This window comes from Centruroides sculpturatus, unplaced genomic scaffold, assembly GCF_000671375.1.
Source record: "Centruroides sculpturatus isolate CEXI.00-Female unplaced genomic scaffold, Cexi_2.0 scaffold6, whole genome shotgun sequence".
Lineage (NCBI taxonomy): Eukaryota > Metazoa > Arthropoda > Arachnida > Scorpiones > Buthidae > Centruroides > Centruroides sculpturatus.
In genome coordinates, this window is record NW_019384869.1 from 1,014,451 (window position 1) to 1,034,715 (window position 20,265).

General features: G+C 28.7%; 1 protein-coding gene across 1 annotated transcript in view; it reads left to right on the forward strand.

The window, feature by feature from the left end:
- The window catches only part of LOC111630846 (GATA zinc finger domain-containing protein 14-like), a gene marked incomplete at its 5' end in the record, with an annotated part of 73,363 nt that overhangs the window by 7,350 nt on the left and 45,748 nt on the right, over positions 1-20,265 (forward strand). Inside the window, one exon of the mRNA XM_023375010.1 lies at positions 7,816-8,367. Within this exon, the coding sequence (XP_023230778.1) occupies positions 7,816-8,367 (552 nt within the window). The remainder of the gene's footprint in view (positions 1-7,815; positions 8,368-20,265) is intronic.

Here is a 20,265-nt window from a genome sequence, read left to right on the forward strand (position 1 = left end):
GATTGGCGCCCGCGAAAATTCAAAAATACAAAAATGAAGTATATTACCAAGTAACCCAGTGAGAACTGCTTGCCTATCATTTTAGTTGAAAATACAAGAAGTTTTATTCCAAGCAAGCATCGCAAGCCCGCTTGGTTAATTTCTGCTGCTTGCTTGGAATAAAATTTCTTGTATTTTATATTAAAATGATAGGCAAGCAATTCTGTTAAAAGCACTGGCACTGAACGTTTCGCTTCATGCAGTCTATTTTGCAATTTTTTTAAAATGATGTCAATCCCGAAAATCCCGGGATTAGGAAAACTTAATCCCAAAAATTTTGGGACCGAAAAGTGGTCGGGATCCCGATTTTCGAGATCCCGGGATCAAATCCTCTAGTTATATTGGATTTTACACATTTATATAAATGACATTGATTTCTATTTGATCATATTTGTAAATAAGAAAACAATACCAGTAATATCCAGCAATTTACTAAATAAGAAGAAAAACAAACTTTTTCAGTGATTTTTAAATTATCATCATCAGGTCAAAATAGCAGTCAAACATATATATGAAAATTAAAATGGCACTTTAAACAAAAATGAAATAATTATTTCATTGATGGAAAGTGCAGATGTCAGCAATGATATAATCAGATATTTTTAAAGATAAGATTTAAAATTATAGGTTTATTTCAAAGATAAATCTCCATGCTTTAGAGAATTTTTTAGGTGAAAAAACAGCCTTCACCCTTTGCAATATCAATGTTCATCCTGCAAATAAATCCATTTGCCATCTGAGCTTCCAAGAAATAGTTATCCACCAATAATATCATCATTGTTAAAGTCAATAAGTCCAGGAACATGGTTCTAATGAAAAGAAACATATATGGATGTCATACACAAATATATCAATGAAATGAGGTTTTTGGAGAAGCTACAAAACAGAGTCATCCATTTTACCAACACTCCACTAGCATCCAAGTTACATATACAAAAATCCATCATATAAGCACTACAGTATTATTACACCATGGATTTTTGCATCTTCCAAAATTTATAAACTGGGCATCTAACTATGTCCAGTGATGGATAAATCTGCTTTTCCCTCAATAAAAATTGAGAGTATACTCAAGCAATTCATCACCACCATCATTAATGACTACCCTCACACTATAAAAAATTCAGAAGCATTAATATAACAATTAGCCAACATCATCCTATTCAATGTGGAATTCCTTACCATATGTGATTTTGAATCTCTCTATCCTTCAATCAAGATTGAACTTTGTTCTTGTAAACTTTGGAATTTTTTATTTAAACATATCTTCAAATCACACAAACGTTATCACAAATATCATCATCACATCATTGCAGCACCTTGGGACTGGCAGACAATGTTTGTTATTCTTTGTTCTTTTAATTTCAACGGATAACATATCTGCAAAACAAAAGGGTCCCAATGGGCAGCCTGGTATCTGGCAGTCTGTGAACTAGTTCTTCACCACCTTGAAAAATAGGTTCTTCTAGCTTTTAATGATCAAATCAATTTTTACATTTATTATGATAATGATGATCTCATAATGTAATGATAAAAACCAATAGGAATTGTTGTTGATAGGATTGATGTTAATTACTCCAGTAATTAACATCAATCCTATCAACAACAATTCCTATGGCCACCACCTCCATGTTAAGCAACACAGTGACCACCAAGGTTACTTTTCAAACATCTTTTTTGTACTCAAGGATGGCCATATTTTGACTAAAGTGTACAGAAAATTAGTGTACAAATCAGTTTTTATTCCATCAGAATCTAGAGACCCTTGCCCATTTAAAATGTCTGCCTATAGAGTCCTAGTCAAAAGAGCTTTCATCCACTCTATCACATCATTGATAGAGATATTGAACTAAACTACATCACAAGTATTGTGAAACAACATGAGTATTCTTCAAGGCTTGTCCAAAATCTTATCTTTAAATATCAATCTGGTTACACATCTGAAACAGATGAATCTAAAACCACAAAGTCATCAGGCATAACCAACATCTTTCAAAGATTTACAAATTGCAAGAACAAACTAATTTAGTATTTACCACAAGAGAAATCCAATTATCTTTGTTATGAAATGCCAAAGACCCTATTAACAGGCAGAATTCATCTTGGTTGTATTTTATCCCCATTATGGACAACAGATTCAAGAAGAAATGAATCTATATAGGAGTAACAGCTTGATCTCTTAACATGCATATCAAAGAGCACTGTTATTCTGTCAAAAGGGCCTGTGGACCACAACATTTGCAACCGAAAATGATCTACAGGTACTTCTCAATGAAGCATGTATAATACATCTGATTAGGAACTGGAATATTCTAAAACATCTGGAGAAACTTGAATTTACAAAGCTACTTTTCAAAATATCACAATAAATTACAGAGATGTTGATACACACTCTAAATCATGGAAGTCAGTCTTTGAAGTACACACTTAGTTTTAAGTCTTATCTTTAAAAAATATCTGATTATGTTATTGTTGATGTCTGTGTTTTCCACCAGTGAAATAATTATTCCATTTTTGTTTAAAGGGACATTTGAATTTTCATATATATAAATATGATATATATGTGTGTGTGTGTGTTTGACTGCTATTTTAATCTGATGATGATTTAAAAATCATTGAAAATGCTTGTGTGAGCCCATGGACAGAGCAGAGGAATGAGTAAATTTTGCGTAAAATTACGACTTTGTAATTTAATTTCTTAATGCGATTGTTATAAAAAAACATCACATCACTCTAGAAGGGATCAGATGACGTTCTCTCTAAACAAACGGAGAGGAATGTTGACAACAAGATGGCAAAAGGAAAACATTCAATTGTGAAAGAGGGACGGCTGCTATTACACATCATCGGAAGAAACCTATGCCCACACCTGGGAATGGACCTTTGACATGTCAATAGTCGATCACATGATCTTTTTCCCAGGCATCAAGCATAAAAGGTGGAGACTCTGAAGTTTCAGGCGGTCGTCCCATACGAAGTCCAAAGGAAGGTGAATAGATTAATTAGTTCACGGAGTAATCAATGACTAGGTGCCAAGTTCAGTGGACCTTCACAAACAGACTGTTTTGGCCCAAGCAAGTCAATGATAAGAAGACCCGCCATACAATCGCCAGTCCTCTTTGAATTCCTCTCTCTCTGATCAAATGAACATCATCTAATCTGACCAACGAATATTGAGGTATCTATAGATTATTGTAAACTCTCTCTCAGCGGAAGTAATACCAGAGCTAGGTCATTAGGTCAGCATGCAAGCTGATTAGAAACTTTTGTCAATCCCCTCCAGAGGAGTATATATGTAACCTCATTTAACCGCATCTAACTTAGACTTAGTTTTATGTATCATAGGTTTAGTTATATAATAAATTCTTGTTGTTGTCCGTTAAAAACCTGTCTCCTGTCACTCCAAAACACGGACACCTGTCGACTTTCCCAACCCCCTCGCCACTCGAAAAAAACCCATCCCAAAGACAAAGTGGGTGAGTTTTACCAACTTGATGATTAGAGGGCTATGTTCCCTTGCCCGTATTCTCACATTTGGTTTTCTTATTATGTAGTGAATTTCTGAATATTACTGGTATCATTTCATTATTTATACTTTACTAAATCCAGTTTTTCAAGTATTGAATAGTTATCATTGATTATACTTATTATCAGGTGTATAATCAGATGCTTGTTATACATATGTTTACATTCAATACTAATGTATGTAAATTATAGCTGATTTGAATATTTTTGAGCATGTGCCAAAATGATCTTTCTGTAGTTAGTATAACTGGAAATAATAATGTGATAGCATGATTTATCTAAATTCTTAAGAATATGCTTTAGAAAGATATAGTTCTAAGATCTAGACTTATCTGATAACCTATATCTGAAGGTTATAAGTTTCTCATTTCATGTTATTTCTTTTCTTGTTCTTTATAAATTAAATAATAACTTTAATAAATAGTGGCCTGTCTAATTATTTCAAACTTTTACAGTAATTAAAAAGTTTATTAACCTAATTTTTATCAAATTATTCTATATTCTAGTGTCTTCAATAGTTTGTGTACAGTAAAATAAACCAGAATTTTCCATATAAATTAAAATCAGAAAAATAAGCAAAAATACTATCTGGCACTTGAGTGTATGTGCACTTTTGTTTACAGTGTAACACAGGGGTGTCTAACCTTTTTGTTTCTCTGGGCCGCATTGGAAGAAGTCAAGGAGTTTTGGGCCACAAATACATATAATATATAGTTGTGGCCCAATATACAAGTATATTTAAGGATTAACATGTTTAGATTATAATAACAAGTATTAAAACTTTATCAAGAAAAAGGATATTTTAAAAAATTACTTCTACAGACACTTTCAATTTTTACTTAGAAATAGATAAATTCATTTATTATAAAAGAGACAAACGAAAATTTATTTGAAAAACACGAATATTTGTTTTATTTGGGTCTCTAATTAATAAAAAGCGACGAAACACCATTTTAAAGTGCATTTTTATTCAATTAATATAATTATAAATAATATGTAGCCGAAAAAGTAGCCAAAGCGCCAAATGATATTTTTTACGTCAAACAAAAAAAAGTAGCCACATTTGGCCCAATGTAGCCAAATCTTGCAACGTTGGAAGAAATACTAAATAAAGCTGGAGTTGTGAATCAAAGGATTATAGACCCAAGTGCGGGGAAAAAGAGGCAAAGGACAAAAGATAAAGAAGTGAAAAAGGTTGAAAAATTACGGGTCCATATTTGCTTAACAGAAGATCTATTTAACGTTTCTCACTACTACATCTTTTGTCCTTTCTCATCTTTCCCTCCTTTTCCCAAATTTGGATCTATAATCCTTTGAGTCACAACTCCAGCTTTATTTAGTAATCCTTCCGCTTTCACACATCTCCAAGTACTGTACAGTATTTGAAAATATTTTCTTTCTACTTAAAAATAAAATATGAATAAAGGTCTACGGCTTTGTGAAACTTTTTTTTGAGTTTATGCCGTTCAAATAAATAAATAATAAAAAATTAAAACATTTGTCGGTTTTGTTTACACGTTTATTGGGCCGCATTGGAACTTGCCTTGGGCCGCATGCGGGCCGCGGGTTGGACACCCCTGGTGTAACATGATGCTCTTACCTGTAAATTGCCTGGAATGCTTTATTAATTATTATTATTAATATTAATAGCCTATTTTTATCAGAACAAAAAGTTTTTGGACTTAAATTAAAAATGATAATATGCATTATCTATTTTATTTTTTCTTAAGTCTTAAAATCTATATTTATTTTTGAAAATATTACAAAAAGTTCTGGAATTAATAATAAGATCATTTATTTTTATAAACTGAAAAGCCTTTATTTTGAACTTTAACTAAATAAAGATATACCTACAGAGGAGAAATTATGGTTTTCTTAACAAACATTTTTAGAAATTTTTATTTTCCATCTTCAGATAAACAGCTTTTTGAAAAACATAGTTATACAATAAGACCTCACTTAACGCGGGGGATGTGTTCCTAGACAACAAAGCACTAAACGAAACAGCGTTAAATGAGGTCATTTTAACATAGAGTAAATATGGATAGGGAAACACACAACCAAAAATTAGAAAATTTACTTTAGTTTTAAGTTATTTCTATTTTTATATTAATACATATAATAATATATGTTAAATAACATAAACATATGCACACAGAAATGTATAATAATATATTAATTCGTTCATTTTTTCTATATTAATAGTTCATTTTTTGTGACGAATGTTTTAACTTTTCTGAAATTCTTGTTATTTGCATAAAGTTGTGAAGTTTTATTTGTTGCTGTTTTCTTTCCTTAAACAAATTTCAGTAGAAGAAGATTGCATCAAAAATGCCTCGTTTTATTTTGTACTCCTTTCAAAATCTGGATCATTCACTACAATTTGATCAACGATTTTGGCTATCATTACCAAACTTTTACTAAGGAAATCTGTAGAGAAATTTTTTGGGTTCTTTGTTTCAGAATCACTATTTTCCAGTTCTACATGGATTTCTGTTCTGCCAGTTCTTGAAGGTCATTGTTGATAAAGACTCGCACCAGAAACCTGTGGTAACTCCTCAATATCCTGTTCATTTATATCTCTTAGTCTTGCTGTATCAATTAGGTTGAGTTTGATCAACTTAACTATACAGCGATAGGCTCTTCCTGTTGAGAATTCTTGGATACCTTCAGCCATAACTTCTTCAACACTTCGTTCATGCATTTATCAGTTAATTCTTGCCAAGCGAAGCCGATATTGCCTATGGCATCCATGATGATATATTTTTTTCAAAATTGCACCAAACAAACATAGATTTAAAGAAAGTACACCTTTTTGCCACCCTTTTCTGATTGTTTCGTGTTCATAAATAATCATATTATGTAATTATGTATGAACCAATGAAATGCTGCGATAATTTAAATTCAGCATAAATTTTGGGCTTTTTTTTAGGCTTCGAGCAGACATCATTAAGTGGGGTCATACTGAATTAATTTTGAACATTTTCTAATGTCATTTGCATATGAGATACTGCTCAAATTTTTTCTACTGTAAATTTTAATTCTAAAAAGTAATTTATGTATTTTTTTTCTATAATTTGAGCATATTTACTAATTTTTGCAATAATTGGAATTACTGTTGTAATTTTATTGTTTTTTTATAAGATACTATTTAGAGTAAATGGAATTGGATTTTTGGACATATTTTCAAAAATTTTTTTCTTTCCAACAAAACACATTCTTAAAATTCCTGTCATTTTCAAATTTTAGTATGAAGAAAGAAAGTCAGTTAAATTAGTTGATATTGTAAAAGAATATCTGATATCTTATAAACAAAAGTTTAGTGTTTAATTAATTTAATCATCATCTTTTTAAATAACATCAGTTTTTATTTTAGTTTAGTTATTTTATTTAGTTTTTTGAATTTAGATAAAATACTGTATTTAGTGCTTTTACTTTTTCATAAAATAAAACAAAATATATTATTGTTCATAAATTTTAAGAAAATGAATTTTATATTTATAAATTCAATAACTAACAATTATTTAACTATCGCTTTTGCCCTTTTTTTTCTGTAACTTTTAACTATCGTTTATAAAAATAAACTGTATAATTAATAACCAGTCTCAATCACTAATTTTATTGCTAATCGATATTATTGGATAATATTTTTACCCTTCTTAATTATTGTCCAGAAGGATTTAAGCTTAAATTCAAAATTTATTTTAATCTTTTAAATACAAGGGAATTCAAAAAGAAATTTGAAAACATACAGAATTTTAACCAGAAGACACATAGGATCAGTTGAGAGTTAATTTATAGCAAAACGCATCTAAGTTTTACCTCAGTCATTTTGGTTTGATATAAGAACCATTGGTAATATAGCAGACATACCTCATGAATTCAATTTCTCGTCAAACTCAAAGCAGCATACTTTTAGAAATAACTTAGATCTTTAATGAAACTCTAAAAGAAGAAATTCAGAGGTGTCAAATGTAGGAAACAAGGTGACAATGATATCTGCCTTGCTTGACCAATTCATCAACTTGATGGTAATGAAATGGTTATAAAAGCTTAAGAAATATTGCATTTTAAAAATGTAATGTTTTCTATAAAACTAAAATTGTATATTTAGAAAGTTTAATAAGAATTATATCCTCATTATTGTGAGAATATTTTATATTAACTGTTGTTATATATATATTATTTAATTAATTAATTACAGATATATTTGTATTTTTCTATTTACAATTATAATTTACTATTATTTAGGTGGATCCTTCCTTGGAAGATGAAACCACTAGGCGCATTAAGAGCACATTAGGTGATTTTAACCAAGTACAACATTACCTTGTTACTGATCCAAAGCATTTAATTGGAATTTCCAGATCTGGTTTAATATCTAGCCATAACAATGGCAATAATTCAAGTTCTGGTCAACAACACACTACTACTAAAGATGGAGTATGGACACATTCAAATCGAAAATTAGGATTAGTGAATGGACAGAATAAAGTCAGTCACAAGAGTGGAAATCATGAAGAACGAAAACACAGTAATAACAATAAATATAAAAGCAAAAATTCTTATCAAACTGTAAATGAAAATAAGTCAAAACAAAAAGTTCAGATAGATTCTCATGAGGCAGATAAATCATTTGATAAAGGAATTAATAATAAACATAAAACTACAAAATCAAGTGCCTTTCCAAATACTGAAAAAACATTAACAGATGATCTGTGTAAGGAACGGCTAGGAAATGCAACGAGTGTTGAAGTACAAAATAAAACTGAAAATATTTCAAAACAGACTAATGTAGATCAGGTTAGTAGTAGTATTTAAAATATTTTAGAAATAACAGAACAGTAAAACCTTGATTTAATGGACTGATTTAAGCAAGGGGTGTCCATTAAAACTGAAAGTCCATTATATAATAAAGTAGGTTTTCCAAATGTGTGTTAAAAAATTGACAAATTAGTTATTTTATCTGTTTTTACATATATCGAAATGTTTGTGTAATTAAATTTAATTATATATGAGAAGTTTAATTTTATAGTAAAGTTTTCTATATTTATTATTGCTTATGTACTTACAGTAGTTCTGAGACTGTAATAAACAAGTATATGATTTAAATTAAAATAAATAAGCAAATATTTTTTGGAAAATACATTTTAATTGTATTTAACTAAACAAATAAGTAATGTTTTTAAAAAGAAAACAAAATTTTAATTTGACAAAAACAGGAAAAATTTCCTATTTATTCATCTTCAGATGATGATAGATTAAGACATTCCCATTGCCATGTGAAGTTAAGAGCATGGCATGCGACCCATGGATTTGAAAAAATAACTTGTTAATTTAATTACACATAAAAAGTATTCTAAAATTAACATGTCATTTTTCACGTGACATAAGGATCAGAAATTTTGTCCATTAAAATGAGGTCAATTAAACTAAGGTTTTTCTGTACTTGAAAAATTTTTATATTACATACTTTTGAATGTTTTATTTTATAAATATCTTTAACATAAATTATTCAATTTGATTTAGTTGTAATAACAAACTTTGTAAATTCATTGGATATGATTGCATGTGTTATAAATTAACTAAAATTCTGTGTTATAATCAAACATTTAATTTTTTTATTATAATACAAATTGAAATAATTGATTGATGTTGAATTATTCTGTAATAAATGTCATTTTAGATTTGTTGTTGAAGACAAATATTTTTTATTAGTTTAAATTTTATTCCTAAAGATTCTGGGGAGGGATACAAATGCCCAAATGTGGGATACATATGGGGGTGATTTACCCATAAGTATATCACAGTATAGAATATATATATATATTCTATATATATATATATATATAAAATTATAAGATATGTTTAATTTCCTATATTTAATAAAATACAAAATGCCACACATCATCATATAATGTATGTAATGTTTGAATTTTTGAAGTTATTAAAAAAATTCAATCATTGCATCTCAAAGAATTTTTGTGGCTTATGGTGGAGGTGATACAAATTCTAGATCCAGCACATTAACTTCCTTGGAAAAATACTGTATGCAAATATGTTATGAATCTTTGGAAAACTATATTTTCAGATTTTTATTTAAAATAGCACAATGGAAGTCCTTTAATTATTCAAAGTTATGGCTAACAGATACACACTATCAAACAGGTCAAACTGAGTAGTGTCATATATCAGTATATGAGTACAAATGCTAATATATGCATTGATTGGCTACTATTTTTTGTAACTGGAACACACATTTTACATTGATGTTGAACACTTTTTTTACACTAAGTTCTTAATCTAAACTCTTCAATTGAATTTTAGTTTCTAGTATGTTTCTTGTATTTTATTTATATTTGGCATCATTTCAGTTTATTATGAATAAGTAAAGATGTACCAACCACCTAGATAGTTTTTCTTATATTTGTAGACATTATACTCTCTAAGCAATGAAAGAAATTTACAGAAAGAATAAAGGCCTTCCATAAAGATTACTTTGGATGTGAATTGGGTGTCAAGATAAGAAATGGCTACATCAGTTTTGTTACAACACCTTTCATTAATCTTTTGCAATGGTATTATGAAGAGAAAGGATCTTTATTTGCAATGTCTATTGTTTGGCACACAATCCAACTAACCATTTCTGATTTGTTTCTTTATGACCAAAATCCACAACCAAAAATCTAAGAGAGTAAAGTTTCTGTGCTTTGGATGATATAATTTTTAAATATTTAATATATTTTCTTATGTCTTATTTTCTATTGTTTAATTTCAATTTACTAAAATAAAAATACTTAAATGTTTACTTGTTACAAATTGCTTATGTGATATCTTAGATAGTGATTTTCCAAATATGTTGTTTTTATATACAGTAAAACTTTGATATTGGATAATTCATTACTTCATAATACATTACTTCGATATTGGATAATTCAAAGTCAAGTCTAGTCCCAGGTCAAGAGAATAGAATTTTGCATATATTTTAGTTTGGATAATTCAAAATATAAATACAATGAAATGTGAAGTTATTATCTAGTCCAGTGACCCTCAAAAATATTGTTTAATTTGAAATCTTCCATCATATTATATGTTTGTAAGAAAGTTTCTATAACCAAGTGGTAATTTTGGTTTTACAAATTATACATTGTTGTTGATTTATTGGACATCTGTTCAAGGTCATTTGGACATTGTACATGTTGCCAATGAAGAAAGAGATTTTTTATTTTTTTATTTTTATGGAAGAAATTTGTTTGGCATTTAATTATTTTGGACATTTTTCCGCAAAAATCTATTTTTTCAATAATTTCAAAATCCATTAAATACACATGTGTATTCACAATAGAATGCATTCTTATAGCTTTAGTCATTAATAGAGCTTGTTTTCATCAGATCACATGATTTTCAAATCTCGAACTCAAGACAATGAATTCTTCATAGAACTAGACAAAATGCTTTTTGAAGAAATTAACCTTCTTTTGTACATTATTTTCAAGTCTTGGTTTGAATATAATTTAGTTAAATTTTCATCAATTACATGTCAACTGACAGTTTTTTCAGTATAGTTTAAATTATTAAGTAATAACTCATAATATTAACATATTTATAAATGAACAGGTGATATTATATACAATAATGTCATAATTTTATTCAAGGATTACAAGAAACTTTGATTCAAAAAAAGTTTGAATAATTTGAAGTCATGTTTTTTGATATCATCTTTAACAACAACTAGTATATAATTAAAGTAGGAATACTAGCAATTTAAACTACTGTACTGCAAGCAAATAATTATTAAAATGATTATTATTTAAAAGTATTAGTTCAGACTGATAACAATTTTACATTATTAGTTACATGTTGAGACTGTTAACACAAAAAGACTAAAAATACCTGTTTACCCAAATTATAACCAAAACTTATTATAAGCAGTCTTAAAGCATAGTTTATAACCTATGTTTATATTTTGGGGCATGATAATTCTGATAACATTAAATGATGATAATATCCAAGGTTACTAGATAGACATAAGGTTTGTCTTGATTAAATGGGAGTCTAATATTGGCTATTAAAATGATATCATCATAGAAGCATAGCAAACTTACATTAGATTGTAAAAGTGAAATTTAGACATTTTGAAAATTTTTTATTGATAATTAACTCAATGATAATTACAGTTTAGTCTTGTAGATAATTACCATCAATGTCAATCACATCTCACAACCTTTGCTGCAATCTCATGAACATAGAATGGCTGGGGTTTTTTCTTGAAGAATGTCTTGAGCATTGTTCCCCCATTGGTTTTCTTATTGAACTGTATATTGACAATTTGATTATGCAGGATGCAAATTAGATAGTAGTCAGTTGAGGCAACTCTGGGCTGTAAGATAGATGAGGCAGAACTGCCCAGTCCAGACTGGTCGTTTCTCTAATGTTTTGTGGGTTGGCATGTTGTCATGGTGGTTTTGGACTTATTCAATTTTTGGAGTATATGGGACACTCAAGTTGTGCTAATTCTTTGTGGTCAGACATGGATTATTGTCTGTCAGTTGCAGGAAAATGTTTGGAAATATTAATGGTGGAATTGCTGTCTGGGTGGGGTTCATCTTGAAGCAAGAAATCTCCATTCTTGAATTTCTTGAACTTATTGTAGCAGGTCTGCCTGTTGACTGTGTTCTTGCCAAAGTCTTGTAGATAAGATTGTGAGCCTTCATTGCATTGTGACAACTTTTGAAGTGATAAAATGACAGTATGTGATTATGTTCTTTCTGAAGTTTCATATTGTCAGACATCATTTATATGTTTATTTTCAATAAAATATGTGAAATTTCCTCTAGTTACTCTATTTATATACCCACATTGAATGTTCTAGAACAATTTTTCCAGTCATTTCTTGAAAAAATCAAAATGTCTTAACTTCACTTTCACAGCCTGATATGTGATTTCTATCACTTCGTTGAGTTAAACTTTTGATCATACTAATAGTTTATTTAGACTTTATGCATAAGTATTGATAAGTTATTAATTAATTTAAGTAAAATGATTAAACAACTAGTCATTACATTAAAAAAATTGATGTATTGTCATAGCAGAATGAACTAAGTGTTTTGATTATTATTATTTTTTGTTTTAACCAAACTAATCTTAAAGATGGGAAACAGAGTGGCTTAAAGGGAATTTAAGCCACTCTGTTTCCCATCTTCTAGTAAATCCCGTTAGAGGATTTACTAGAGGGTGATGAATGGATAAAAATAAATCTTTCCAAGTATTTGAAGGGTTTGTCAACACTTCTGTATTTTATCCTACCTGGCTCTTAATCACTGTTAAGGCTTTCCATTACGTGGTAGGTTCTTGACCCTTGCTTGGTCAGGCCACCTAATTTAAATAGGAAGAAAGTGAAGAGATGAGGCAAGAGACCTATTGATCCTATTGATCTGGAAGAGGTCACCTGTATCTTACCTGTCATACAAGAATACCAAACTAGATAGGGGTTGAGAGGAACCCTGTGATTATGTAGGAAGTTGGAGAAAGTAGAAAGATTTCCATGCCTTAAAGATTAGCTACTGTCACATGAAAGTTTGCTTACTAGGTGTACCTAGTATGGTAGATCCTAGTAAGCAAACAGGATGGCAGCAAATAAGGACACAGGATCATAGTCTAAATTTTTACAAAAAACTGAAATTGAAACAAAGCTTTAAAAAGAACTGAAAAACAAAATTTGTTTTTATTTCAAATCTCTTTTTGACACTATTTAATGAGTGAAATTTCATGTCATCTGTAATTAAAACAGAATATTCACTGATTTCCTGTAATGAAAATTTGCATATCAATAGACTGCATTTAAAAACTTTTTCTGAGTTTTCTTGATTAGATAGCTAAATGCAAGTTTATCATTATTTTCCTTTATTTTTTATATTTTTTCACAGATTTATTATAAAATAAAAAATATTAATATTGAAATATATTAAAACAAAACATTATGATTATGTTTTCAAAAAAAGTAAATAAATAATAATGATGAAAATGTTAACAAAAAAGCCATAAAAAAACTCTTTTTTGAAAAAATGGTGCATTTTTAAAATAATTTTTCAGAAAAAAATCATTTGTCATAAATAAATTTTGCATTTTTGGAATTTAATAATTTTGTGCATATAAAAATTAACTCAAAAACTAAATTTATTGTTAAAGCCAAACAAATTATGACAAATTATTTAGTATCTAATTACATAGCCATTTTATAGCCTAATAATTCAGCAGTATATTTGACTTTAGCATTTTGTGCCAAAAATAGGTCACTCATGGCATTGACTTCAATTTTATTCCTATTAATCAATGTATTACATCACATTTATAATTGTATATACTATTCTACAATGATGAAATGTGCTTAAATTAAAGCATTCTTTTAATTTAAAAAAAATTTTTAGGTTAATTTATAGTTTAGTGTTTAGTTAGTATTATCAAATTATATGATAGGCCTATTTAATTGTTTGTATGATTTAATTTGAATTTTTTCAAATTATATAGTAATAATTATTAATTAACTTGTAAATTGTTTTATTTTATGTGCAATAATTTTTAGGGAAATTTTGTGCATGTTCAGGGGAAAATTAGGTCCTGAAATTATTCTGCACTCTTGATAAGTTGTCTTTATGATTACAACTACAAGGTAGTCATTGCAACATCAAAAATTTGATTTTATATTAAATCAAATACAGTCGACCCCCCTATAACGTACGTTCTAATAACGACAATTCCTATAACGTAACGAAAAAATTGTACAAACTCTCGTAAAACATACCTCCCATAACGTCGTTTCGCGACAAGATTGATAGAGTCTGGACCAATAGTGGATGAGCAGCCGAACTACTTTCCTCCGACCCTGCGCCACGCTACGGAGCGGCTAAATTGAGTTTGCTATCGTCTGTTTAGTATTATATATAAATTATATATAAATTAGGTACTGTACATATAATTATATATTAATTATATATAAATTAGCTACTGTATATATAATTATATATTAACTTAATTTATTGTAAGTTTATTATAATTATATATATGCTTTCTGCCGCCTGGCAACACGCTACGGAGATTTTAGGCTAGTAAGTTGAGTTTATTATCGTCTGCACAGTATGTAAATTAGGTACCGTAAGTCTAATACAGCACTAATTTTATACATTTCTTGTGAAAGAAACACTTCTTATTCAACGGCCATAAAAATTATTTATATTAATGATGTCTCCAAAGGTCAAGTTATTTTTCTGCGAAAAATTCGTTATCAGAAATCGCAGCTGCCGTTTCGTGTGCTGTTCTGCGACGAAAACAAGCTTTGAACAACGGCGTAGTCAAACAGTGCACACTCGGTAAGTAATCCTACAATTTTTTGTTTATAGCATAGTTTATACGGATTATTCCCAAAAAATTATACGTGTTTTGGAAATGTTGAGTGGAATTAGTCTAGAATCGGTTAATTTTATAGAAGAAAACCTTTCGAACAGCCTTAGTCCGTAAAGTTCCCACCTATCGGGCTGCGATTGGCTCACTCCTACAACGTAATTTTCGGTTAGCGTGGAACGTATCTAAGCGTTATAGGGGGGTCTACTGTATAGCAGTATCTCTGATTTCTATTTTATTTTTGTTTTGTTTGAAATATAATTGTGTACTATCAAGAAAATCTAGGATGTACTTTATTTTAATTAATCTAAGAATACTATATATTATTATCCTTTTAAGAAAAGTATAGAGGTGTAGGAATTTTATACAGAAAAGGGATTTATGTTTAAAGGTTAGAGAATCACTAACATGTGGCAATAACATAATTTATCATAACAAGAGTATATAATTTAAAATATTTGTAACAGTTATGTTAGAATTATGTGGTGCATTCAAGTTATAACATCTCTGATTTTTTTTCTCACAAACTAATCACATGAAAACTGTGAAACTTGTGTCACTTCTTGACGTAATCTCCCTGCAACCGTACACATTTTTCACAACATCGATGCCATGATTCCATGGCTGCTGTGAATGCTTCTTCAGGAGTCTGGTTTGACCACTGGAAAATCGCTGATGCAATAGTGGCACGGCTAATGAATGTACAACCATGGAAAGTGTCTTTCATTGTTGGAAACAGCCAAAAGTCACTAGGAGCCAGGTCAGATGAGTAGGGAACATGAGAAATCACTTCAAAGTTGTTGTCACGAAGAAACTGCAGCATTGCATTTGCCCAATGTGTTGGTGCATTGTCTTGGTGAAAGAGCACATATGTAGCCTTTTCTGGCCTTTTTCACATAATGCTGGAAGGAACTTGTTCTTCAAAACATCTTGGTAGGATGCACTTGTCACTGTAGTGCCCTTTGGAATGCAATGAGTAAGGATTACACCATTGCTGTCTCAGAACATGGCCACCATCATTTTTTCAGCACTGGCACTTACCTGAAATATTTTTGGTGGTGGTGAGTCTGTGTGCTTCCATTGAACTGACTGGCACTTCATTTCAGGATTGAAAATTGGCATCAATGTCTCATCCATTGTCACAATTGATGAAAAGAAAGCCTCATTTATGCCATCATCACATGTCAACATTGTCTGGCAACATGCCATGTGCACAGCCTTGTGGTCATCCATCAGCATTTGTGGCACCCACCTGGAAGACACTTTTTGCATTTTCAGGTCTTCATGCAGGATTGTGTGTACAAATCCCATGGAAAATGCCAACTTTGGAGGCAATGTCTTCCATACTCATTCAGTGATCCTCCAAAACAATTTTCCCCACTCACTCGATCATGTTGTCAGACCAGCTGGTGCGAGGCCAAGATTGTCTTGGTTTGTTGTCACACGACATTCTGCCTTCTTTGAACTGTTGCACCCACAAATGCACATTAGACATATCCATGACACCATCACCACATGTCTCACTCAACTGGCGATGAATTTCAATCGGTGTCACACCACTCAAATGGAGAAAACGAAAGTTAACATGCTGTTCTTGTAATGAAAATGTTGCCATTTTAAGTATCAAAAACAGGCCTCACTCTCATCACTGCCACTAGAGTTCTGTGTGTTGTACAGCAAGTGCATGCATATTTTAAAACAAATTGCATGTTTCTATCTGTTTCCAGTCCTGAGAAAAAAAAATCAGAGGTGTTATAACTTGAATGCACCTCGTACTTAGTTCAGTTTTCACACTTGGCACAATGATTCTCAAGGGTACAATATTGCACATGTACTGGTACATAGTGAGGAGTGATATTACACAGAGAGTAAACAAACATTTCTTCATGATATAAGGTATTAATAGTTTACTCGTCAGCTTTTGTGAATATAACAATCTATTATGTTATTCAATTTTAACACTTCTTACTTGTTAGAAAAAAAAACTTCATTTAATTAAGTAATACTTTGAAATCATGTTTTAGATATGTGAATGCTTTAAGTTTGTATCTATAATTCTACATTATCAAACCATTTTATTTTTGCACTTTCATGAGTTTATTTTTAATATCTTGTAAAAGATATTCTTATAATTTTTATAAGATAATCTTTATTTAATAATGAAAAACACAATGTTTAATTCAAATTTAACAGTCGAATGTAGGAATGAAATCAAATCACTATTCTTTAGGTTAAGAGTGTATTTCAGAATAAAATCACTCAATAATTTACTATAAGAACAAGGAAAAGTGTAGAGGAAACTAAAATGCCTTCTTTTTTGTCATGTCCAATCATTAGGAACAGTCATCTATTCCAGGACAACCTTTTATTTGAGACTACACATCTGCAAAAATAAGCAAAACAGTTTTAAAAATTCACAATAAAACAAAAAAAGTTAGAAAAAAGTTTTAAATAAAGTATAATTGTGTAAGTCACAAATTTATACAGTAATAGGATGGATTCTGTAAAATATTCAAAAATTAATTTTTAAACATTCTCTAAATATTTGTTAATATGACATAACCATGAATAATTTTACAAAATGAATTATTTCAAAGGTTTGTTAAAATTTAAAGATCTGTTTAAAAATTACAGAATAAGTCATACATGTTATGTTATTATTTACAGATATTTTAACAGTTAACAAAATGTATGCATCTTTATTATTATTATTATTATTTTTATTCGGAAGTGTGTTAATTAGTATTTTTTTTATAAACAGCTGTACTTAGTTAGCATCTACATAATAATATTTTTCAAGTTAATCCAGACCTGAAAAATATTAATTTTTTAATGATTTTATAATTATAAAAAAATCTTATTTTATATAACTGGATATTTTTTTTCTGTTAATATATATATGTATATATATATTAAATGTTAACTTATAAATTTATCAAGCAATAAAAATAAATGAAAAATATATCAAAAAGTGGATTGAAAAAAAAATAATAATAATCTCTGTTTACTATATTTATTTTTTATGTTTAATAACAATAAATGAAATTCATGTGACAGCAATTTTCTGAATGACGTCACTGTGAGAACTCAGCCCATTTTAAGCAGCATGAGTATCATACCTATTGTATCTTGGTTTTCACATTTAAATATATCAATAAAAACACAATTTAAACCAAATTCTAGTAAGAAAGGTGTGAGATTTACCAATAAACAAATGTTTTCAATAGCTTTAACCTAATTATAAACAAAATACAAATTAAATCAAGCTTTTCAGCTTGACTTAATGTGTGTTTTATTTATAGTAATCCACTTTTTCTATTGTAGTTATATTATAAATATATCAAGGTTTTGTTTTAATGTTGTTATGAATGAATGTAATAATTTTAACCTGAGAAATAGAAAACACGAAATTTCAACATAGTGTCCTTTATTTTAGAAATCTTAGTATTTTATTACATTGTATTAGCTTATCTTAAAAGTCAACTATAAAAGTATTTACTTAAATATGCCATTATGCTATTGTATAACATTCATGATTCATTATTTAACTTTTAACTGTTCATACATTTACAAATAACTACACAGTTGTAAACTGATGATTTTTCTGGTGTGAGTGTCAGTTTTCAGTTTACTTAAAAAAGAAAATTGCTCATATACTTAGATATATGAAAATGTAAGAAAATTTACATTGTTATATAACTTGTTAGGATGGTATCTGTTAGAAAATTTATCAACAAAAGTGATTAATTTACTTCAGAACATTTCCAATAGGAATTTTATGTTACATCTTTAGTTATAAAAGCTGTATAACTTCTATTAAGTTTTCAAAATAGTGACGTGACACAAAGATACTTTATTAAAATTTAGTTAAGCATTCACATTTGAAAATTGATTTTAAAAGAAGATACATTTAAAAGAATGTTGTTGCATTTAAGAAAAGGAAAAGATATAATTACATAAATTAATAATCAAATATAAAATAAATTTTTATTTTAGAAGTCAATATATTTATTAGCGTTATCTTTAATCTGTTTATGATTACATTATGATAAAAAATTTGTTACTGTACTTCTTACTCTAGATATTATGTTTAAATATTATTTATTTAAATGTAATATTTAGAGTATTAATTTAATGTGTCAAGAATTTATATTAAATGTTCTTCCGTTTTATTATAGATGCTAAATTTTACTGTTTTTTTTTATTTTTTATAAAAAATTAATTTTTTTGTGTTGCTACAAAATATGCATAGGCTATGGCAAGACAGTTAACTGGTTTTCATGTAATTTTTGACGTGAGAAGTTTTTCAAATATATTATTCATTTGAAAGCTGTAAATTTAGAATGACGACGAATAAATAAAGGATAAATTTAATGATTACATGGTTAAACATAACTTCCACTTAGGTCTAATTATTTAGCTATTACAGTATTACATTCAAGGTTACATCCAAAACAAAAAAACAATTTTTTAATGTAATCTTGGATTAACAGCTTTGTTAAAATATTTTATGATTACTTTAAAATTTTTCTAGTCAGAATTACTTCTCATTATCTATTTAAAGAAAAGCCGAGTATGGTAATTTCATTTTTTATATTTTTTGCCTTTCTGCTGAGCTTTGCATCTGGTTTCATGTTCAAGACATTGTGTTCCATTATTTTATAAATCATTGTAATGTTCTTTGATTTTTGATTTTATAACTTAACAAAAGCTGTTAAAAATAGTCGAAGACATTAGTTAATATATTAATTTCTCTTTCTTTGCTGGATTATTGATTATTTTTGTTCAATACAGTATTTGATTCCAGTTTTTCTGTGTATATATTGATATTTACTGCAGAAGTTTTGTTAAAAATTGCATCATAGATTCAAAAATGCTTCATTGATTAATGAGTATGTCTACTTGCCGTTAACTGTTGTTTATTTTTATTAGTAATATTTATATGCAATAGTATAATAGAATTGCCAGTTTTTTCATTTAATGATGATGATAAGTTTCTTGATAATTATATTGAAACAGTGACTAACATAAAGATAATTAGTAATAAAAATCTGTTAACATATGAAATAATCTTCCAAATATATATTTACTGATCTATGCACTAATTATTAAACAGAATTAATGTATTAACTATTTGAATCTATAGTTTCATTATGAAATAATTTCAACAAAGTTATTTTGTTTTTTGCATTAAATACACAATGTGAATGACTTTCTAATTCAAAAGCAACATGACTAGGCAAATTTAAAAGTTACAAATGATTTAATGTTATACAGTAATTGTTATGTTTAAATTATTTTTGC